Source organism: Ranitomeya variabilis, chromosome 1, assembly GCF_051348905.1.
Source record: "Ranitomeya variabilis isolate aRanVar5 chromosome 1, aRanVar5.hap1, whole genome shotgun sequence".
NCBI lineage: Eukaryota > Metazoa > Chordata > Amphibia > Anura > Dendrobatidae > Ranitomeya > Ranitomeya variabilis.
In genome coordinates this window covers 68,127,026-68,152,474 of record NC_135232.1, presented here as the reverse complement: position 1 = coordinate 68,152,474, position 25,449 = coordinate 68,127,026, and the positions used below count along the sequence as shown (strand labels likewise).

At 42.0% G+C, this 25,449-nt stretch overlaps 1 protein-coding gene across 1 annotated transcript in view; it reads right to left on the bottom strand.

Moving 5' to 3' along the window:
• Positions 1-25,449, bottom strand: part of PHF24 (PHD finger protein 24) — a 166,985-nt gene that overhangs the window by 65,956 nt on the left and 75,580 nt on the right. The window contains exon 2 of the mRNA XM_077284935.1: positions 928-1,327. Within this exon, the coding sequence (XP_077141050.1) occupies positions 928-1,323 (396 nt within the window). The 5' untranslated portion in view covers positions 1,324-1,327. The remainder of the gene's footprint in view (positions 1-927; positions 1,328-25,449) is intronic.

Here is a 25,449-nt window from a genome sequence, read left to right as displayed (position 1 = left end):
ACGTTCACATTTGCGGTGTGTGCCGCAGCGTCGGGCGCCGCAGCGTCGCCGCATGCGTCATGCGCCCCTATATTTAACATGGGGGCGCATGGACATGCGTCGCACTTGCGTTTTGCGCCGCATGCGTCGCTGCGGCGCCCGCGTCTGGGCGCAGAGGACGCAGCAAGTTGCATTTTTGCTGCGTCCAAAATCAATTAAAAAAAGGACGCATGCGGCGCAAAACGCAGCGTTGTGCATGCGTTTTGCTGCGTTTTTGTTTGCGTTGTGCGCTGCGGCGCCGACGCTGCGGCGCACAACGCAAATGTGAACGTAGCCTAAGATATAACCCCTCAGTCCTAAATGAAACTTGCTTTTCCAGCACATGGCAGCATTGTTTTACAGCAAGTTGGAGGAGGGGGCTTCTGGGAACACATGTGGGAGAATTACATCACTAAACACATCTCTATGTAAAGATATACATTTTGGGGCACTTCCCTTCTACAAAAATACTGACCAAATACTGAGGGGGGGAAAGTGGCCTTTAAGCAAAAAAATCAAAGTTGTAAAAAAAAATTGCAAACTCAGTTTTTCAGCATCAGTCACACGTTTCTGCATTGTAAAAAGACCAGAGAGGTTCTCTTGCTTGGAGCAATTTTTGTCATATGGCCCTAGCTCTGTTCACTATCCAGTAGGTGAGAGCACTTTATCATAGCCTTAGGGTAAAAGCTTTGCTATACCACTGTCATGACCCATGCACTGGTATCAAGCATGGTTTCTTGCTGTGGAAGACCAAATAAATCCACCAATTAAAATATACTCAACGTAATGGAAAGAATATGACAATCCACACAGAGATTATCTAAGGTAAATGTAATCTCTACTGTAGAAATGTAGTTTTCTCCAAATGCAAAGATTTGATTTCACTCCAGTTATATTAATGTTTCTCACCTCTTCTCTCTGGTCCAGGGTTATCTCTGGGAGCTCATCATCATTCAGAGCACGAGTTGGTCTGATAAAAGCTGGAGGAGTGAAACGTTTGGAGTTATCAAACTCATCAGGTTCAACTCCTTTCCCATCTCTTAGTCTTTCCCAGGCTGCCCGGTTTGCTGGATTCTCCTGCCGGGGTTGAGACTGACAAGGAGAATCTGGGTTAGATTCAGTCTCATCCTTCTCCTCTTCCAACACTTGGTCCAGCACATCTGCTTTACTCCCTTTCCTGATACAACCCTCAGATTTCCTCTTACTGGGCGGTCTGTCCTTCAGTCCATCCTTGAATGCGGAGACGGCAATGCTGACCTTCTGCACCTGCTCCACTGTCTGTCTCTTGGACATTAGCACACCCATCTTCCTGTTAAGAAAAAAGAGGCAACGTGTTAGCTCCATAGACAGAATCTAAAGACTGAAGATCTGGATTCTATAGTTTGACAAATTAGATTGCTCTAGAGCAGGGGTTCCCAACCTGTAGCTCGGGAGCCACATGTGGCTTGCGAGCCCATGATGTGTGGCTTATGTTTGTCTGCCAGCTTGGTTTATTAGCTCCAGGTCTAGCAAACAGGTATGAAGAGCAAATCTCATAATGGTGAATTTTGAGAGTAGCCCTGCAGATCTAGATGAACATATATTCGCCTTAGGGGTTTAGAGACAATTTAAGTATGGTACGCTGGAGACAGGATGATACTCCCTGTTAGAGGAGGTGCTTGAAGCTGGACACGACAGTGTGTTGGGAGTGCTTGAAGGGAGAATACCGAATGGGGATATTGTTGGAACTCTTGGATCTCGGTGTACTGCTTCAGGGTGATCTCTGTGGAAAATGTTTGGTTATCGTTACACCTGTAATGAGGGCCTTGGATGCCACTACTGTGAGGGGGCAGGACCTGGATGTGGCTTGCAACCCTTTTTTGGAGCTGAATGTGCCTCACGACCCTTTCTTTGAGCTGAATGTGGCTCTCAAGGTCAGAAAGGTTGAGGACCACAGCTCTAGAGTAGGACAAGCTCTAGGTCACGGACACTGGAGATCTAGAGTGTGACACCTAAAAACACAATGATGACCACAATATTAAAAAATGGAGCTTCACTACATCCTCAAAGAAACCATAAATCTAATCAATAATTTTGTTATAGTGTCTATGAAAACTCAAGTTCCTAACATTTTAAGGGAACCAGCGCAACACCACTGATCATTTTAAGGGAACCACCGCAACACCACTGATCATGTAATTGATGGGATCATAGTGCAACAGAAACAGCTGCGCACTGGTTGTGAGGGTCATTCACTTGAATGCAATACTGAATGAGCTTACAGTTTTATTCAAGGGCACAACACAGGCAGCTAACCGACGAAGGAATTGGAAATTACTGTAAACCCCAAACGTTTACAATTGGTTCTCCAATACATTTTAAAATTAATCAATGAAATGCTACCATGCAGTTTGGAAGGGAAGAGAAGGAAAGGAAACGGGAAGGAAAAGGAAAATGGTAAGGAGTATAGTAGGGAGATAGGAAGGGTGAGAAAAGGAGGGGCAGTAAATAAGGGAGAAAGGTAGGGAGGAAAGAAGGAGGGTAGAGAGGTAGAGAAGAAGGAAGGGACTGAGGTAAGGAGAGAAGTAGGAAGGAAGAGAGGGAGGAAAGAAGGAATTAAGAGAGGTAGGGATGGAATAAGGAAATGAGGGAAGTAGGGAAGCAAGAAGGCAGGGAGGTGAGGTAGTAAAGACAGAAGGAATGGAGAAAGGAAATTACATTGGTAAGGAGGGTAGTAGGGAGATAGGAGGGATGAGGAAGGGAGGGGGCAAGGAAATAAGAAAGGGAGATAAGTTGAGTGGGAAGAAGGAAGGAAGGGAGAGTGGTGGGGGAGAAGGAAGGAAGGGAGAAAAGTAGGGAGGACAGATGGAAGGAATAGAGGTAGGGAGGGAAGAAAGAAGGAAAGGAGTGTAGTATGGAGAGAGGAAAAAGGAAGGAAGGTAGGGAGGGAAGTAAAGAGGGAGCAAAGTAGGAAAAGGAGTCAGAGCGATAAGGAGGTTAGTAGGGAGGAAGAGATGGGTGAGAGAGGAAATAAGGAAGGAAGAAATGGAGAGAGGTTGGGAGGATGGAAATAAGGAAGGAAGGAAAAGAGGTAAGGAACAAGGAAGGAAGGCAGTCATAATGTGTCCTCTGCTCCAGCACTGCGCCACTCTTACAATTTTCATTTGTACCAACCAGACTGCAAATAACAAAGTAACAGCCCCCAGTGACTTTACGGCTGTGGCCACTGATTAGCTGCAGAGCTAGGTGACCGTCAGACTGAAAGTGATGACATCCAAACCAGTGACCAGTGGAGACATTCAGACTGGCAGGGCTGGGGCAAATTACGTAAGCATGCTTTCTATTTTTTCATTCAGTAGGGAACCTTCAAACAAACCTCCGTAAAGAAACAGTAAAAAAGAATGTTATGGTTGGTTTTCTCTCACTGCGACTGACTACGAGGGAGGCATGGGAGGGGGACGGCATTAGTGTTGACTTACTTAACCGAGATGACAGCAAATATGATTGACAGTAGTAGCTTGCAATCAGTAATTATGCCAGAAGCATTAACATTTGTGCCCTTGCTTTACATAGTCACTGTATTGGAGCCACACAGCTGCCTCATATATGGATGAGTAGCAGGGGCATAGTGAGCACCAGTCTGTTGGCAAGCAAGCTCATCGAGTGGAGTGGCCAGTGTCAGCTCTGACATCACAGTTGGTGCTGCTGCACAGCAGGTTCCTATGCGGAGCACAGCAGTCAAGATGAGATCTGCTGCATGCTCTTCATAGGCAGCAACCAATATCAGAAAGTTCCCAGTATGTTGAAGAGGAATTTGTTATCTTAGTTGCTGCCTATGCAGAGTGAATACAAATTAATCGTGACTGCTGCATAGGAGATGACAAAAACTGCTCTGGGCTTTCCCACAGCTCCCGCTTCTTCTCTCACTTGTATATTTTTTAAAACATGCCACTTCACCATTGTTCATTGTTCAATTTATTATGCTTACATTGCCGTTCATGGCTACAATTATAATAACAATATAATATATAACAATATAATATATAATTACATAATAATAATTAAATGTGACACATTTCATTTGTATTTCAGCCACACACACAAAAAAAATAATTATATATATATATATATATATATATATATATATATATATATACACACACACACACACACACACATACATATATAGCCTTTTTTTTTTTTTTTTTTTCATTTTAAAAATTAGAAACAGTTACAAAAAATGCCTCATGCCATTATCATTACAGACGGGAGGTTGACTCCTTGAAAAAGCCATGTGCAGGCGAAACGTGCGTTGGAGCTAGCAGGATACTATTGGGTATGGACTGTTTAATATTATAGGATATCTGCTCTATCCCATTCCCCTTTGCTTCTTTGATTTTCTGAATGCAGGCTTGCAAAACAGATGTTAGCTATGTGATATGGGATATATTTTTTGCACTATTATGTCTATTTTTTTGTCTATAAACCCACTCCAATTATTGCACTAGGGGTTATTTGTATTATTCTGTTGGTTTTCTTTTCCCCTTTTTTAATGTGTATTTTAATATCATTATAATAAAATTTATATTTTACCATATTGGTTTTGGATTTCTGTTGTTTCACCCCCTTTTTTTGAGGTGGTATTAGTTACATGGGGTGATATATGTTATATACTTATATCTTATTGGTTGTGTAGTTGCATTAGTTAGTTAGTTAGTTAGTTGTTAGTGGTCGTAACCATGGATACCTAAGTTACTACAATGCCCTGCACTTGGGCCAAGCGAAATAGCTAATTAGAAAAGCTACATTTCTAATTGGAGGTATTTGCTAAGATTATATTATTATTATTGTTGTTACACCTACTATATATTGGGATAGGAACTTGGAGATGGGAATAACCCTTTAATGGAACATTCAAGACAGATTCTGATAAGGGCAGTGAGCTTATGTACTGACAAATGGCATCCGGGTTATATATTATTCACCACTGAATGATGTATTAAGATTGGACTGGATGGACATGCATCTCTCTCCTGTCTCAGTAACTACCGCATATTCAGTAATTAGATAAATTATTCTTGATCACATGAATAGTAAATTGCATTATTAGTGCTCGACTAAGCAACTAAGCCATTATTAAAAGGGTGAATGAGAGGAGCAGTGACTGCACCATTGCCGATTACAGGCACTCGTTAGTTGTGGAATTATTATGAGTTCACGCATTGGTTTCATTCCCATAAAGTATCCCAAATGGAAAAAAATGAGAGTGGGGGATCCAATGGTGCCCGGCAGCATCGCTTCTACTGACAGCGCTAGGTCCCTCCAAATAATTTCCCACAAATGATACAGAACCCGTAGGTGATAAATCAGACGTTTATGCGGTCGTGTTATGGCGAGATGATCCTGAGTCGCTGTGAATCACCGCGCCGAGAGCTACGGCAATATGTCCGTCATATATAACTGGTGAGAGTTGTGTCAGCCGCGGGCCACAGTCCATGATGGAGAAGAAGAAGCCGGGACACTGAATTAATACATGTCAGCTGTCAGGATAAATATGTGCCATAGAGAACAGCTGGGTATAGAACGGAAAACACTTTACATAGGACTGCAGGAAATATCTGCTACATCTTCTGTATTCAGAGTCATCACTGTGTTATAGTGGTGTTACATAGGACTGCAGGAAACATCTGCTACATCATCTGTATTCAGGGCCATCTTTGTGTTAGGGCTGTCCCACACGTCCAGATAATTCCGGTACCGGAATAAATCGGTACCGGAGTTATCCGTGTCCGTGTGCCTGGGAACTCACGTAGGCCATACGTGCGGCACACGTGTGCTGCCCGAATGGCGAGTGGGTACCACACGGAGCGTGTGGTACCCACGCGCGTGGTACCCTGCATCGCGGATTCATATGTTCCCTGCAGCAGCGTTTGCTGCAGAGAAAATATGAAGAATAGTGTTTAAAAGAAAGATCTATGTGTCCGCCGCCCCCCCACCCCCTGTGCGCCCCCCCGCTGTTCAGAAAATACTTACCCGCCTCCCTCGCTGCTTCCTGCTCTGGCCGCGGCTTCTAGTGTATGCGGTCACGTGGGGCCGATCATTTACAGTCATGAATATGTGGCTCCACCTCCCATAGGGGCGGAGCCGACTATTCATGATTGTAAATGATCGGCCCCACGTGACCGCATACAGGAGAAGATGGGGGCAGAGAGGAAGCAGCGGCAGCCAACGTGGGAGCGGGTGAGTATTTTCTGACCAGCGGGGGGGCGCACAGGGGGTGGGAGGGCGGCGGACACATAGATCTTTATTTTAAACACTATTATTCATATTTTCTCTGCAGCAAACACTGCTGCAGGGAACATATGAATCGCGGCTTCAGCACCATGTGGGGGGGACAGCGCTTACTGTAGCGCTGTCTCCTGCACGCACACGGACCCCAGACGGAGAACGTCTGTGTGAGGTCAGTGTTTTACACGGACCCATTGACTTTAATGGGTCCGTGTAATACGTGCGCTCCCACGAACACTGACATGTCTCCGTGTTTGGCACACGGAGACACGGTCCGCAAAAAATCAATGACATCTGAACAGATGCATTGATTTTTATGGGTCTACGTGTGTCAGTGTCTCCGGTACGTGAGGAAACTGTCACCTCACGTACCGGAGCCACTGACGTGTGAAACCGGCCTTATAGTGGCGTTACATAGGACTGCAGGAAACAAATTCAACATTATCTGTATACAGGGTGTTATCACTGTTATCAGTGGTGTTACATAGGACTGCAGGGAACGTCTACAACATTATCTCTGTTCAGGGAGTTATCACTGTTATTTGTGCAGTTACATAGGACTGCAGGGAACATCTACATATCTGTATTCAAAGAGTCATCACTGTTATCTGTGGTGTTACATAGGACTGCAGGGAACATCTACTATATTATCTGTGTTTAGGAAGTTATCACTGGTATCTGTGCTGTTACATGGGCTGCAGGGAGCATCTACTACATTATCTCTGTTCAGGGAGTTATCACTGTTATCTGTGGTGTTACATAGGACTGCAAGGAACATCTACTACATTATCTGTGTTTAGGAAGTTATTACTGGTATCTGTGCTGTTACATAGGACTGCAGGGAGCATCTACTACATTATCTCTTTTCGGGAAGTTATCACTAATCTGGCTGTTACATAGGACTGCAGGAAACATCTGCTACATCATCTGTATTCAGGGTCATCACTGTTTTAATAGTGGTGTTACATAGGACTGCAGGAAACATACTACATTATCTGTATACAGGGTGTTATCACTGTTATCAGTGGTGTTACATAGGACTGCAGGGAAAATCTACTACATTATCTCTGTTCAGGGAGTCATCACTGTTATTTGTGCAGTTACATAGCACTGCAGGGAACATCTACATATCTGTATTCAGAGAGTCATCACTGTTATCTGTGCAGTTACATAGGACTGCAGGGAACATCTACTACATTATCTCTGTTCGGGGAGTTATCATTGTTATTTGTGCAGTTACATAGGACTGCAGGAAACATCTACATATCTGTATTCAGAGTCATCACTGTTAGTTGTTCAGTTACATAGGACTGCAGGGAACATCTACATATCTGTATTCAGAGAGTCATCACTGTTATCTGTGCTGTTACATAGGACTGCAGGGAACATCTACTACATTATCTCTGTTCGGGGAGTTATCACTGTTATCTGGCTGTTACATGGGACTGCAGGGAATATCTACTACATATCTGTGTTCAGATAGTCATCACTGTGTCATTGAAGGTTTTATATTCAGAGAGTTATCACTGTGTTATCAATGGCGTAATAGGACTAGTAATATTTACTACATTGAGTTACCGTTGTGTTACTTGTGGTGCTACACAGGACTGCAGGCAACATCTATTACATCATCTATACTTGGAGAGGCATCACTGTGTTATCTGCAGTTATTTGTGGTGTTACATAGGACTGCATGTGGCATCTACTGCATTACCTGTATTCATACTCGCACAGGTTCGCATTTTACTGATCTGTAATAGATGGCTGCGTGGAATATTCCTTCAACAACCAAACGTGAACGGTTCCCAAGGTCACCGTGTGGTTTCTCCTTTCAGGTCGTATGCCCTCATAACAGGCTTTGCACAGTATACCTGTCCTCTACCTCCGTTTGCCTCTGGCTTCGTTCTGTTCTTTTCTGCATAAATCCAAAAAGAGAAAAGAACCACCGCGTGCTCCATCAGATGCCTCATGTGGGGATGAATTGTACCCTGAGGGCCCATAACTCCATACATACAACACCTGGCAGCGCCGGAGTGGAAGCGCAGATCCTTATTTGTTGGTGGCATGGGACTTGTAAGCCTGAGATTGTATGGCTGGTGATTTCTAGGTTTGTCTACTGCGGCAATATAGGGCTGTGCAATCCTCGGGACATGAAGCTGCACAATTTAGAAGAAGCTCATCAAAAAAGACTAATTCCTTAAAAGATTCTTTATTTAGTATACTTAAAAATCAAAAACCACAAAGATTGTGAAAAACAAACCACTTGGAAACGATGGACAGACTCTTCTGCGACCAAAAACTAGAAACGAGGATCCGAATATGGTGAGGATCATTGGTACATCTGATAATCAGACAGATCAGATTTTCAGAATCCTTAATAAACATTGGAGTATCTTACAGGCGGATGAGTCTCTATCTGAGCTGGTCCCGAAAAAACCAGCAGTCACCTTTCGCAAGGGTCGGTCTCTTAAAGACCGATTAGTACATAGTCACTATAAAAGACCAAAACAGGAAGGTACATGGCTGGATAGGAGAGTTTTTGGCAAGATTAGATGCGGTAACTGTTCATTTTGTAAATGGGTTTCACCGGGGAAGAGCTTTGAGAGTGCCTCTAATGGCAGGAAATTCTTTACAAGAGATTTTGCAAATTGCAAAACGATGGGAGTGGTATATATGGCCACATGTTCATGCCCTAAGAACTACATGGGCAAGACAAGGATAGAACTGAGGAAAAGAATAAGTGAACACCTTGGTGATGTTAGAAATGAGGCTGCCGTCACACTAGCAGGATTTGGTCAGTATTTTACCTCAGTATTTGTAAGCCAAAACCAGGAGTGGGTGATAAATGCAGAAGTGGTGCATATGTTTCTATTATACTTTTCCTCTATTTGTTCCACTCCTGGTTTTGGCTACAAATACTGAGGTAAAATACTGACCAAATACTACTAGTGTGACGGCAGCCTGAGAGGGATACACCTGTGGCCCATCATATATGGAAGGAACATCAAGACAATGGTGAGGTCCTCTCTTTCTGTGTATTGGAGGTAATTAAGGAGAGTGAGAGACAAGGTGATTGGGACAGACTCATTTGGCAGAAAGAGACCCAGAGGATCTTTAGGCTGCCGTCACACTCGCAGTATTTGGTCAGTATTTTACCTCAGTATGTATAAGCCAAAACCAGGACTGGAACAGTCAGAGGAAAAGTATAATAGAAACATATGCACCACTTCTGTATTTATCACCCACTCCTGGTTTTGGCTTACACATACTGATGTAAAATACTGACCACATACTGCTAGTGTGACGGCAGCCTTAAAATGGAATCAGTCACACCCAGGGGACTTAATGATCGGCTGACGTATGGTTGTTTCGTATGAATTTACCCGTGTTTTCAAGTATTTGGTTGATTTCTCCTAAAAGAGTTTCTGTGCCTCTACCTATATATTATAACAAAAGTTTTACAGGCCCTGCATAGACCTAGGAGAGGGATTATGCTACTAATGGCATCTGCTTATAGGTCCACCATCTTATGGACTCATTTATTTTTTTCATCACAAATGTTTGATCTAAGAGGGGTGTGTGGTGTATTAAGGTTATGCTCCTACTGAAGGTTATGTATGAGCCTTTGCATATCTTTGTTCCCGTCAGTAATAAACCATAGGAGACATAGGTTTAATGAATAAGTTATAAAGATTCTACAATATTTAGGAATACCCATTAAATAATGCATTCAAATATATGAAAGCATAGGGTTAATAAGTTAGGTCAGGAAGCAGCCTTGTACCTGGAAGGGGCTGTCACTCTGTATGAAATATATATTGATTAAACATCTAGCTATGTATATAACCCCATCATTAGGGGAGCACTAAGATAGCAGAGCCAAGTACGGAAGAAGTATGTGTTATTTGTGTATGTATATATATTGTCATCCAGCTATATGCACAAATCTATAACCATAACTTTACAGACCATGCTACATACTCCATATATATATATATATATATATATATATATATATATATATATATATATATATATATATATATATATATATATATACTGTATATATATCCAGAAATAAAGGCCTATTCTAATGAAGAAAATATCCCAATGCCATGCACGTAAAAGTTACACTGCCCTAGACAGATTGGAACTTTCTGAGAATCCAGTTTCCTGTTTGAGCATCCTCTATGACGTTCTGGGAAAGTTGGCCAACACACCTCTCAGCAGGATTTTGGAATGTGGGAGAAGATACACACCCAATGCACATGCTATCCTTGGTTTTATTTGCACCCACGACCCAAATATTATCCATTGAGCCACCATTTCTTCTTGCCCAGTAACTTCTTGTATCTTATTCTTGCTTAACCTTGAAAAGACAAAAGTTTTTCTTATCTCAATATCTTAAAAGATTTTCGAATATCTGAAACTAAAATCATCGGTGCCAGAACTGCCGACTGTCTCCTTCTCGTTGAGCTGACAGATACTGCTTGTGCTCTGAAAAAGTGATGTACAGTAGAACAAAACATGCCATGCTGTTTTCTCTCTTCAAGACGATATCAGAAGGAGACAACTGAAGAACAGGGATCTTTGTGTAAATAAGAAATGGAGACCTGTCAGGGAGACTTTGTTCGATTCCTTACAACTGACATAACCCGTATGAGAGAAGGACAGATCTGAAAAATATACACGATGACGGACAAGATGGTGACACAAACCCAGACACTTTGAAGAATTATTGTCTCAAAAATATCTGTCAGTGTGTGAGTGTGCGGGAGTCACTTCAATTGTCTGTATTGCAATGTGGCGCAGCAGACGTCCTGTCAACAAGCAAAGATATTGTATCCGTAAAGAGCCTGGAGAGGTCTATTAAACCTCACAGATGACTGAGGAGGAACTGAGAGTGTTCCTGAAGTACCAGCGCTCAGTGGAGTCTCACTATAGTGAAGGGTGTAGAAGATGGAGATGGATTTACAATAGAAATGACTGAATGTAATCGACTTTCCCATTATGTAATGAATTTACCCAACAGCTAGTGACTTCATTAGAGCATTGTAGTCCATGGTGGACATCTAACCATTATCGATGGTGGGTTTTGGAAGTTCTGGATATTATTTAGGCCAAAATAGAAGGTATTTTAGCTTGGTAAGGTCATAAAATATTGAATTGCATAGAGTAAGAAGCTATTGGGACAACTTTGGATCACTTTAGTTTGGTTTAGGCAATGCACATGATTCACAATGGATAAAGGTTCACTAGCATCTTTAAGTCTTATGCACATGGCAATGTAAGGTGTACAGAATTTGTCCAAAGGAGGGTCTCTACTTGCTGGTTTTATAGCTGCTAGCTCTGTATTGTCCAGAAAAAGACCCCTTGAGAAAGTGGCAAAGTTCCCAGGTGCTATAAAGCTCTCTCGGTCTACCTGGTTTGTTGACCATAGTGCCAGGATGATCTCTCAACAGACTGAGTCCTGGCACCCAGATTCACATTCAGAGGACAAGAAATGGGACAGTAAAGAAACATGGTCTTCAAAGAGAGCGCAGATATTAGAAACATTTTCATGTACCATATCCTTGTAAGACAGTTTCAAACATTTAGCAAGCACAGTTTAGCGATCATAGTGATAGCCATAAACTTGGGTTCTGGTGCCTGAGGTGTAAACAGGCTCGTTTGTCTAATATTAAAACACCATTATTACATATGGGAAATGATAGGTGGCGACCCCATTACAAATTTTGCCAAAGCATCTTTGGCAATATGGCATGCAATGGTACCTCATATATTTTTTCTTCTAGGTTGTGCATAAATTTATGAAGAAACATCTCTATATACCTCCATGTGACACATCAACATTTACCTCTGTATGAATTTTAACAGAGATCCCAGAGTCATAACGATAGTCTGGACCAAAGCACACACACATAGAGTGCCCCCAGACAAATTAGATAAGCTCCATAGAATACATATATAGGCAGGAGAAAAAGGAGCATATAATACTGTTATATATAAACCAATATCTTTATTAATACAAATATTAAAACAAAAAACAGTAATACATTCCAATAATAGGCGTTCCTAGTCAAGCACAGAAGGGGAAACTACCACCCCATTGCCCCCATGTATAATACATAAATGTCCACAGAGGGGGGACAAAAAAACCCATGTGAAAAGTGAGATTTAGCAAGCCTAACTGTATCCAGAGTAGTGCGGTGGCCAAGAGAAGGCTACAACCATAATGACAGATAATACATAGTAGCGCAATGGATGACATAAATAGGCTTACCACTAAGGAGGGCAGAGGGGGGAAGTCCCACCGGAAAAAGAGCGCTCTTTTTCCGGTGGGACTTCCCCCCTCTGCCCTCCTTAGTGGTAAGCCTATTTATGTCATGAATGAAAAAATCACATCGCGGAAAAAAAGCTACATGTTCATTAAATTTGCGGAATTGCGGGGATTCCGCACACCTAGGAGTGCATTGATCTGCTTTCTTCCCACACGGGGCTGTGCACACCATGCAGGAAGTAAGCAGATTATGTGCGGTTGGTACCCAGGGTGGAGGAGAGGAGACTCTCCTCCACGGACTGGGCACCATATAATTTGTAAAAAAAAAGAATTAAAATAAAAAATAGTCATATACTCACCTTCGATGGCCCCCGCAGTCTTCCCGCCTCTCAGGTGCATGCTGCCGCTTCCGTTTCTATAGATGGTGTGGTGGTGAAGGACCTGCGATGATGCTGCGGTCTTGTGATTGGTCGCATGACCGCTCATGTGACCGCTCACGTGACCGCGACGTCATCGAAGGTCCTGCACACACACACCATCTATAGGAACGGACGCCGCTGAGGAGATCGGCTGTCTGCAGGTGAGTATAACCATTTTTTTTATTTTTTTTATTATTTTTAAACATTCTATCTTTTACTATTGATGCTGCATAGGCAGCATCTATAGTAAAAAGTTGGTCACACTTGTCAAACACTATGCTTGACAAGTGTGACCAACCTGTCAGTCAGTTTTCCAAGCGATGCTACAGATCGCTTGGAAAACTTTAGCATTCTGCAAGCTAATTTCGCTTGCAAAATGCTAAAAAAAACCGCGAAAAAAACGGGAAAAAAACTGACGTGTGCACATACCCTTAATCTGGTTGACTGGGACAAGGTCCTCAGAAATAACAATACAGATAACAAATGGGAAATGTTTAAGAACATCCTAAATAGGCACTGTAAGCGGTTTATACCTTGGGGAAATAAAAGGACAAGACATAGAAAAAACCCAATGTAGCTAAACAAAGAAGTAAGAGGGGCAATTAACAGTAAAAAGAAAGCATTTAAACTACGGTACTAAAGCAGGATGGCACAATTGAAGCTCTAAAAAACTATAGGGAGAAAAATACTTTATTAAAAAACTAATTAAAGCTGCAAAAAAGGAAACAGCTAACATAGAGAAACTCAAAAAAACACATCATAAAAAGGAGACTCACCAAACCCTTGTCAAATGAGAAATGCACTAGCAGGGTGCAGCAGGCCCCCACTGATAAAGGCTGAAGCAGTACAGGTGCAAGCTACTGATGAGAACAACCACCCACTCACCTAAATAATGGAGGGGTGGCTGCCTAGTAGCAAAAATGCACACAGGTAAGGCTTGCATAAGACCCTGTTCACACAGATAGGTGTGATGCACAGTGTCTGGACAACCTATTGATCACGCCCATAGTATTAACAGGCGGGCCGACCAGCACTATACAGTACAGACCAAAAGTTTGGACACACCTTCTCATTTAAAGATTTTTCTGTATTTTCATTACTATGAAAATTGTACATTCACACTGAAGGCATCAAAACTATGAATTAACACATGTGGAATGATATACTTAACAAAAAAGTGTGAAACAACTGAAATTATGTCTTATATTCTAGGTTCTTCAAAGTAGCCTCCTTTTGCTTTGATGACTGCTTTGCACACTCTTGGCATTCTCTTGATGAGCTTCAAGAGGTAGTCACCGGGAATGGTCTTCCAACAATCTTGAAGGAGTTCCCAGAGATGCTTAGCACTTGTTGGCCCTTTTGCCTTCACTCTGCGGTCCAGCTCACCCCAAACCATCTCGATTGGGTTCAGGTCTGGTGAGTGTGGAGGCCAGGTCATCTGGCGTAGCACCCCATCACTCTCCTTCTTGGTCAAATAGCCCTTACACAGTCTGGAGGTGTGTTTGGGGTCATTGTCCTGTTGAAATATAAATGATGGTCCAACTAAACGCAAACTGGATGGAATAGCATGCCGCTGCAAGATGCTGTGGTAGCCATGCTGGTTCAGTATGCCTTCAATTCTGAATAAATCCCCAACAGTGTCACCAGCAAAGCACCCCCACACCATCACACCTCCTCCTCCATGCTTCACGGTGGGAACCAGGCATGTAGAGTCCATCCGTTCACCTTTTCTGCTTCACACAAAGACTCGGTGGTTGGAACCAAAAATAAAAAATTTGGACTCATCAGACCAAACCACAGATTTCCACTGGTCTAATGTCCATTCCTTGTGTTCTTTAGCCCAAACAAGTTTCTTCTGCTTGTTGCTTGTCCTTAGCATTGGTTTCCTAGCACCTATTTTACCATGAAGGCCTGCTGCACAAAATCTCCTCTTAACAGTTGTTGTAGAGATGTGTCTGCTGCTAGAACTCTGTGTGGCATTTACCTGGTCTCTAATCTGAGCTGCTGTTAACCTGCGATTTCTGAGACTGGTGACTTGGATAAACTTATCCTCAGAAGCAGAGGTGACTCTTGGTCTTCCTTTCCTGGGGCGGTCCTCATGTGAGCCAGTTTCTTTGTAGCGCTTGATGGTTTTTGCCACTGCACTTGGGGACACTTTCAAAGTTTGCCCAATTTTTCAAACTGACTGACCTTCATTTCTTAAAGTAATGATGGCCACTCGTTTTCTTTACTTAGCTGCTTATTTCTTACCATAATACAAATTCTACCAGTCTATTCAGTAGAACTATCAGCTGTGTATCCATCAGACTTCTGCACAACACAACTGATGGTCCCAACCCCATTTATAAGGCAAGAAATCCCGCTTATTAAACCTGACAGGGCACACCTGTGAATTGAAAACCATTCCCGGTGACTACCTCTTGAAGCTCATCAAGAGAATGCCAAGAGTGTGCAAAGCAGTCATCAAAGCAAAAGGTGGCTACTTTGAAGAACCTAGAATATAAGACATAATTTCAGTTGTTTCACACTTTTTTGTTAAGTATATAATTCCACATGTGTTAATTCATAGTTTTGATGCCTTCAGTGTGAATGTACAATTTTAATAGTCATGAAAATACAGAAATATCTTTAAATGAGAGGGTGTGTCCAAACTTTTGGTCTGTACTGTATATAAATGCACCACACAAAAACCAAGCCAACATAAAGGGGCCCTGCCGCACCCTGCAAAAAAAAATGATAAAGAGTGCAATAAAAAGATGAAAAAATTAATGCATATAATACATTAAATGAGGTATTGGTTACAATTTTGGCCAAAATGGATAAGCTTGCAACCTAATGTCAAGGGTCCTCATTAACTTGAGAGTCCTATGCTAATATCAAAACAGCTAACATAGAGAAACTCAAAAAAACACATCATAAAAAGCAGACTCAGTAAAATGTCAAATAACAAATGTACTAGCAGGGTGCAGCAGGCCCCCACTGATAAAGGCTGGAGCAGCACAGGTGCAAGCTACTGATGAGAACAACCACCCACTCACCTAAATAATGGAGGGGTGGCTGCCTAGTAGCAAAAGTGCACACAGATAAGGCTTGCATAAGACCCTGTTCACTTAGTGATAGAAAGCAGAGGGTGGTTATAAATGGGATATTCTCTAACCGGGTCGCTGTGACCAGTGCGGTACCGCAGGGGTCGGTGTTGGGACCTATTCTCTTCAACATATTTATTAACGCTCTGCTAGACGGTTTACACAGTAAAATATCGATATTTGCAGATGATGCAAAACTATGTAAAGCAGTCAATACAAGAGAAGATAGTATTCTGCTACAGATGGATCTGGATAAGTTGGAAACTTGGGCCGAAAGGTGGCAGATTCGGTTTAACAATGATAAATGTAAGGTTATACACATGGGAAGAAGGAATCAATATCATCATTACACACTACGGGAAACCACTGGGTAAATCTGACATCGAGAAGGACTTGGGGATCCTAGTTAATGATAAACTTACCTGGAGCAGCCAGTGCCAGGCAGCAGCTGCCAAGGCAAACAGGATCATGGGGTGCATTAAAAGAGGTCTGGATACACATGATGAGAGCATTATACTGCCTCTGTACAAAGCCCTGGTTAGACCGCACATGGAGTACTGTGTACAGTTTTGGGCACCGGTGCTCAGGAAGGATATAATGGAACTAGAGCGAGTACAAAGGAGGGCAAAAATATTAATAAAGGGTATGGAGGAACTGCAATACCCAGAGAGAGTAGCAAAATTAGGATTATTTAGTCTAGAAAGAAGACGACTGAGGGGGCGATCTAATAACCATATAAGTATATAAGGGGACAATACAAATATCTCTCCGAGGATCTGTTTATACCAAGGAATGTGACGGTCACAAGGGGGCATTCTCTGCGTCTGGTGGAGAGAAGGTTTTTCCACCAACATAGAAGAGGATTCTTTTCTGTTAGGGCAGTGAGAATCTGGAATTCCTTGCCTGAGGAGGTGGTGATGGCGAACTCAGTCGAGGGGTTCCAGAGAGGCCTGGATGTCTTCATGGAGCGTAACAATATTGTATCTTACAGTTATTAGGTTCTTTAGAAGGACGTAGATCTGGGGGTTTATTCTGACAGAATATAGGCTGAACTGGATGGACAAATGTCTTTTTTCGGCCTTGCTAACTATGTTACTATGTTACATTGTGCAATGACCACCCATAATAGAACATTAGAACAAAGTAACACACATATAAGGATGTGACATTTTCCCCATAACCTTGAATAAGATCTTTACTTTTCATTCTTTTTAGATAATCATGAAACAAACAAAAAAAGTCCAACCCCCCCCCCAAAAAAAAAAAAAAAACGATGCCGCTTTATACCTTACAGCTGCAGCCAATTAGCTGCTTGAAGAATGGGATATTAACACTTTTGTTTAAGTGTCTTATACATAATCTAAAGTATAAGCAGAGTGTTCAGAAAATCGTTAACTTCTAGACATAATCTGATACAAATCAAATTCATTTCATATATTAACAAAATTTGCTGGACCTGGCAAATTCAAACAGTTTGTGATTCTATTCATGTAAATTGTCCCCAAAACATGTCTACTGCCATTTTACAAAAAGCAGAAGAATACATGAGCCAGAGAATGCTAAATGATCTCAGCTATGCACTTGCAGGCTTCCCCTTAATGCTTTGTGGCTGTCAAAACACATGGTGTGCAACAACAAATTAGGAGGTATTGTCAAAGCCAAGATAAAAGCAGAGGCAGAGAACGCAGCAGCCACTTTGTAATGAATCTGGAAATTAAGAAGATGTCACAGCTTTGCAGTAGCAATAAGGAGAGAGAACTTTGAAACACTGAATAAACATAACAAATAGTGCGTGACAGCATAGCAGTGAAAACAAATACCTTCCATTTATCTATTGCCATATATGTTGAGGTCAGTTGGTCATTACTATGGCTATGTTAAAGAACATGAAAAGTGTTCAGTGCAGTCCTAGGAGACCTAGTGTGTAACACAAAAGTTTGGAGGGCAATTGGAGGATTTGCAGTACTTGCAATTCATGGTGAATCAATATAGTGCGAATCAGATTTAAAAGGTATATTCAGGACTTTATAAAAAAACAAAAAATGTACCTAAGCACTAACAGGCAGGTAATTGCAACTTACCTGCCTGTTGTGTACGGCGCTGTTCTTCCCCGGCACAGAGTGGTCACAGGCCGCTCCTGCAGGGGATTCAGCTGTCTTTGCTGAAGCGACGGGGCGTGACTTCTGACGTCATTCTGACTCACGGCCGGCTCCCCAGTTAGGCAGCAGGGATCCCACAGTCAATCAGGATGATGTCGGAAGTCCTGCAACATTGACAGAGCAGATCGTAAAAAAAGCCTCTGTTCTGTAGATGTGACGCTTCGAGGCTTCTAAATTCCAGGCAGGAGCGGTCTGCGAAGAAAGGTGCTGTAAGTTGCAATTATCTGCCTGTTAGTGCTTAGGTACATTTTTTGTTTTTTTATAAAGTCCAAAATATACCCTTTAAAAAAAAATTCTACAAAGCTGGCGAATGTGACCTTAAAAGATTCACTCATCTCTATTAACACTCTTAATACGAAGCTTTTCTCTACAAATGCTGCCATAACAGATGAGGTCTGTGCAGTGTTTCTTAAAAATGGCCAATTATACAAATGAGGTTTTGTTAAAGTAGAAGATATGCAATCCAGGCAGGCAAACCCAATTTTGCATTCTGCTTTTTCTTCCCCCTCCATGTTAAAATAGACAACTGGCCGAGCAGAAGGCTAAACAGCAGGCTGTTCATGGTTTGACAGGCAACTGCCTGCCGCTCTGCCATTCTCCACGGCTACAAGCCATTGATTGGTATTAGAGAATAAAGTCCAGCCAACACATCCAAACAATTAGCGACCTTTCTTCAACGTAAAATAATCGAGTTTCCCCCTTAGGAGAGAGGTCACCAAACAGCAGTCAGCTAATGTGGCTTCTGGTAAATGAACAAGTTCTGTGATCCCGATAGTTGAAGAAACATTTATGTGAAACCTGGCAGATTAGCGGCAAACCCCGGGACTCCTGTTTGGCAGGAAATGAATAGCAGGGCTCCCTATAACACGACACGTAAAAAAAGAACACAAAATTTCATGGATTATACAATGACAAACCACCAAGCTTTCGCGTTATAGGAGAAATCGCCCATGCAGGCAATCCCCAGTTCTTGAATTTTACGGTCGGGTTCCCATGTCCCATAGTGTGCGATGAGGCCAATAACCATGTAGCTAAAGTACAAGAACTTGACTTAGATTGGATTTTACATTTGAAACATGTTTCTTTCACAAAACTGTGATATTTCGCTGTAAATTAATGCAGTTTACAACCACGTCTCACTACCCCTTTCCTGTGCACACAGCCTAAAGGTGGGGTTGGGAGTAGTCCATTAACTATCATATAGTGTGAAGGGTATGTCCATCGGCCATTGACTTCTGTTACTACTCCATTGCACATGAAATAGAACTTTTAAATAAAGATTCATTCACATTTGCACATGATTTTCTGTCCTCAATATTGTGCCAATTGTGCGTTACTATAGTTTTGGTGTATTATGCACCATTTTTCCTATGTGCATCTATGGAGAATATATTTCCCCATTAAGAAAATACAATGTATATGCAAAGTACCAAATGTGTATAACAGTGCTCTGTTTTCATAGGAACAGATTCCAAAAGTCCTAATTAAAAATGTCCTGTCTTCTTATATATGCAGCTGATATAAAGATCAGGCTCTTGCAGTAGCTTCTCCATGATTCGAGGATACATACATCGCCTGCATCTTGCCGATTGCCTCCTCAGCACCATTTACACAGCAGGTTATATCTGACTGAACAGACTTCCGACATGCCAGAAATCCTAGCTGGCACAGTCTTGTCAGCTTCAAATTAAGAGATGGCATGGGACGAAGCTGCTCAGTGAAAAGCATTGAGAGAAAGGGGGGAGCGAGAAAGAGCATTTATCTGGGGAACACCCACTAAGGTCAAATCCTGCAGCTTCACAAGCAGTCATGGCAAAGCAAAAGAGGAGAGGATATGCAGTTGCCTGGGCTAGAGAGTTGAGACAAGGGAGAAAGTAAGAAAAAAATATCTTCACAGAAAACACCCACTAAGTTCAGAACATGCAGCTCCAAATGTCCACACACGTCAAAGAGAAGAACTTGGAAGCAAGTCAGCCAATCAAAATAGAGCTATTAGATCCTTACACAGACAGCAAATTGCTAGATCATTTAAATAATTAACAAATTCAGCCATGTCAAGTTATTTTGAACAATATCGTCAAAGCATCTTTGCAGGGGACACCCACTAAATTAAGAACCAGCAGCTTTAGGCCTCCTTAAGACACCCATTTTTTGCATAGGAGTGCTATCCGTGCTTTTCATGTCTAGCACTAGTACTTATGATATTCTACGGGGCCATTCACATGTCTGATTTTTTTCCTCAGACTGTTCAGAGACATGTTTGATTTTGATCCAAGGGTCGGATCAAAATCGGCAATTCAAGTCAATGGGTCCATGAAAAAAATCCAAGTGCATTTGGATTGTATCAGAGTGCAGTCCAATTTTCACGGACTGTCAGAATGGATAAGATGAAGACTTAGGGTTAGGGTTTTTTGTAATTTCTTCACGTTCGAGAAAATCGCATGATACCCGGACTACACTGTGATCAGAATAAGCGATTCGATTGTCTCATACGCAAAAAAAAAACCCAGGCATCTGAATAAGGTCTTACAAGCATTCAGGTCTGAGAAAAAAGAAGGGATAAGACCCCGTTACCCAGTTAGGGTGTATAGAGCAAGAAGTGCAAAAAATAATCTTTATAGGGAACATCCACCAAGTTCAAGACCTGCAACTACAGAGGTCAAACATCAAAAAGTAGAATTAAACCATAATCCCAATATTCCAGATGGATACCATGACATGCATAGTATATAAAGAAAAGTCAGTGCATAGGGGTATTATGAAATATAGCTCCATGAATAAAGGGCACCCATATGCACAGGGGCATGAGGACGACTCCCCAGACAATTAAAGAACCACACCCGACGCGCGTTTCGCACCTAGCTTCGTCAAACTCTTCTTTTATAGGTTTTCTTACATAAAAAGACAAGTCAAAAGAAAAAAAGATATCTTTAAAAATAGCTATTTAACCCAATGTACCGAAATTATGGGCCAAGTGAAAAATCACACTGATTAAACAAAGTCAGTCATTTGTGCTGTTTAGCTGCCCCTCTGTACCTAGGATGAGCCACCATCTCATATCTGCTTTCACACAACTCTTCAGATTTTACATTTTAAACAGGAAATGTAAATTAAGGAAATTCATGCAATTTTACTGCTTGTTTCTCATCAATATCACTGAGAGGTTTAGTGCTTATATCTAATGACTCATTCATCATCCAGCAAGATGTTCCTAAGTGTTCTGCATGACATTAGAGGGAAATCTACGCACTTCTGTTATAACATACTCTACTACTCGACACCATTTTTCTTGTACAATTTCCCTTCAAAGATCTAGCTGTAATTTTCCCTATTCATCTATTGTTTGATCTTAGAGAGGATTTAATATAATTTACGACATTTTACTTGTAGCATTATTACTCCATTTCTACTAGTATGAGATCCAGCAACAAGGATATGTTTTGCCTACAGACGTCAGACACCAAAGTTATTCCGTGATGGTTCAGGTCTCTATATACAAGATTAACTATATTATATGGCCAAAGTTATTTAGACTCTCCTTCCAAATATTGAGTTCAGGTGATTCAGCGATATCTATTGCAACTGGGTATCAAGAATCAAGTAACCTTAGCAATCGTCATAGACAACAGTAATAATGCAGTTCAGAGAGTATTGGGGCTCGGTGTCTAGTATGGCACAGTTATAAGATGCCAACCTTGCCAAAAGTCACTTCTGTTCTGCTACATCTGCCCCGGTCAATGGTAAGTGCTATTAATATGAACCTGAAGCAGCTAATAACAATGGCCTTGATACATCAGACCATGCAAATTACAGGGGCCACCGAGTCCGGCAGCTCTATGGCAAGGCTAGAGGATGCTTTCTACTGGAATGCATAAAGGCTACTGTACAATTTGTCGCAGGGAAGATAATGCTACAGCATTGAGAGAAGGGAAAATGATAAAATGCATCTTCAGAGGAAACGCCCACTGGGATCAGAGCCTGCAGCTCAACAAGCAGATACATAAGAAAAAAGATCTTGGAAATCTAATAATCAGTATAGTAGTTGGACAAACATACGGTATATTCTTAATCTATTTATCTGTTGTAACCACTTGAAGTATAAAACAATAAGCAAATCCAGCTCTACCCATGGCAAATTATGGTACAAATAAAAATTATACTGTTGGAACAAAGTCACTCATCTCTACAATTTAGTAGCCACCTCCACCGCTTTTTGCTGCAGCACACAAAGTCATTTACACAATTGTCACATCTAACCACGTGTAAAGGGGTAATGTTTTCCCTTGCAGAGATTGATGCCTATCATAGGAAGTCTTACCAATCAGACAATGCTCAGACATCGATATACAACAGTTACCGCCAATAAGTGGCACTAGGGAAAACATGTTCCGTTCTTATGGCACAATGTTAATAGGGTTTTAACTATCAACAAGGTTAGTGATAAATGTAGGGTTTCTGAGAGACACAATGTTCCCTGTGTGAATGGAAGAGTAGTGTGACCACTGATACATTCACTATCTATGGGGGTGGTGATTGCGCATGCGCACTGCTGCTCCCATAAAAGTAAGTATACTACAGTAGTGGTCCAGCCTGCGCACTATCGCAACTGTAACAGCAGCTACACAACCAGCAATCAAACCTTTATCACCTATGGGTGAGAAATAGAGATGACCAGACAGTTTTTTGCATTCCTGGACTATAGTCTAGGTCATGGCTCTCTGGCTGTGCACAGGAGTTGTATGAATTTTGTTACTCTCCAGGATCTAAGACTTATCTTTAGGCAAGTTGATGAGACTTGCACTGCGCAGATGACATTATAAATAATCTGCTCAACTCTAGTAAGAAATATATTAAGTTGCTGTAGAGGAAACCCTCTTTAAGAGCTTTTTTAGGAGAGACACAAGGGATCTTGAACATGATACTGGTGTTGATGAAACTAGGGCAGTGATCACTTGAAGACAAGAACACACACACCAGAACTTCAATTGATGTGAAAAGCTGTCTGACCCATACACCAAAGCTGGGGCCATTACTTTACTTAAGGGGTATTTAAGGGGTATACCGGGACTGTGTGATACTCTACTTCCTCCTTCTATGTGAATGTTACCCTTTATGTTAGAACTGCGTGTATATAATATTTATATATATATATATATATATACAGTATATATATGTTGCTGCTGACATGTCATGTTAATCATAGGGAAAGCGTAGTTTACTAATAGGTCCACTAGAGGGAGCACCCTGTATTAGTAGCCAGCACACTGTACATAGTTAATGTAGGAGGGGCCACTGTGGATTAACAGAGCGTTTCTTGTTTTTTAGTTCAGTGTATCCAGTATGCAATATTCCTGGCCAAAACTCGACTTGCAGTGAGTGCGCAGAAAACAGTCTACTCAGATTCTGTCCAAAAGTATGACCACCATTCCAAACTCTGAAACCAGAGAAATCTCACAGAACGCACGTTGTGAGGATTCACAAGTCTGCAGTCTGGGGACTCATCATTTTAGATCTGACAACTTTAAAGATATACACTCACTGGCCACTTTATTAGGTACACCTGTCCAACTTCTTGTTAACACTTAATTTCTAATCAGCCAATCACATGGCGGCAACTCAGTGCATTTAGGCATGTAGACATGGTCAAGACAATCTCCTGCAGTTCAAACCGAGCATCAGTATGGGGAAGAAAGGTGATTTGAGTGCCTTTGAACGTGGCATGGTTGTTGGTGCCAGAAGGGCTGGTCTGAGTATTTCAGAAACTGCTGATCTACTGGGATTTTCACGCACAACCATCTCTAGGGTTTACAGAGAATGGTCCGAAAAAGAAAAAAAATCCAGTGAGCGGCAGTTCTGTGGGCGGAAATGCCTTGTTGATGCCAGAGGTCAGAGGAGAATGGGCAGACTGGTTCGAGCTGATAGAAAGGCAACAGTGACTCAAATCGCCACCCGTTACAACCAAGGTAGGCCTAAGAGCATCTCTGAACGCACAGTGCGTCGAACTTTGAGGCAGATGGGCTACAGCAGCAGAAGACCACACCGGGTACCACTCCTTTCAGCTAAGAACAGGAAACTGAGGCTACAATTTGTACAAGCTCATCGAAATTGGACAGTAGAAGATTGGAAAAACGTTGCTTGGTCTGATGAGTCTCGATTTCTGCTGCAACATTCGGATGGTAGGGTCAGAATTTGGCGTAAACAACATGAAAGCATGGATCCATCCTGCCTTGTATGGAGCATCTTTGGGATGTGCAGCCGACAAATCTGCGGCAACTGTGTGATGCCATCATGTCAATATGGACCAAAATCTCTGAGGAATGCTTCCAGCACCTTGTTGAATCTATGCCACGAAGAATTGAGGCAGTTCTGAAGGCAAAAGGGGGTCCAACCCGTTACTAGCATGGTGTACCTAATAAAGTGGCCGGTGAGTGTATATACAATGGGGAGAAAAAGTATTTAGTCAGCCACCAATTGTGCAAGTTCTCCCACTTAAAAAGATAAGAGAGGAGTGCAATTGACATCATAGGTAGACCACAACTAAGAGTCAAAATGAGAAAACAAATCCAGAAAATCAACTTGTCTGATTTGGCGACATTTATTTTGCAAATTATGGTGGAAAATAAGTATTTGGTTACCTAAAAACATGCAAGATTTCTGGCTCTGTTTACAATCTCAAACAGTCACACTCCAAACTCCACTATGGTGAAGACCAAAGAGCTGTCGAAGAACATCAGAAACAAAATTGTAGCCCTGCACCAGGCTGGGAAGACTGAATCTGCAATAGGCAAGCAGCTTGGTGTGATGAAATCAACTGTGGGAGCAACAATAAGAAAATGGAAGACATACAAGACCACTGATAATCTCCCTCGATCTGGGACTCCACGCAAAATCTCACCCCATGGGGTCAAAATGAGCACAAGAACGATGAGCAAAAATCCCAGAACCACACGGGGGGACCTAGTGAATGAGCTGCATAGAGGTGGGACCACTGTAATAAAGGCTACCATCAGTAACACACTACGCCGCCAGGGACTCAGATCATGCAGTGCCAGACGTGTCCGCCTGCTTAAGCCAGTACATGTCCGGGCCCGTTTGAAGTTTGCTAGAGAGCATTTGGATTATCTAGAAGAGTATTGGGAGAATGTTATATGGTCTGATGAAACCAAAGTAGAACTGTTTGGTAGAAACAAAACTCGTCGTGCTTGGAAGAGACAGAATGC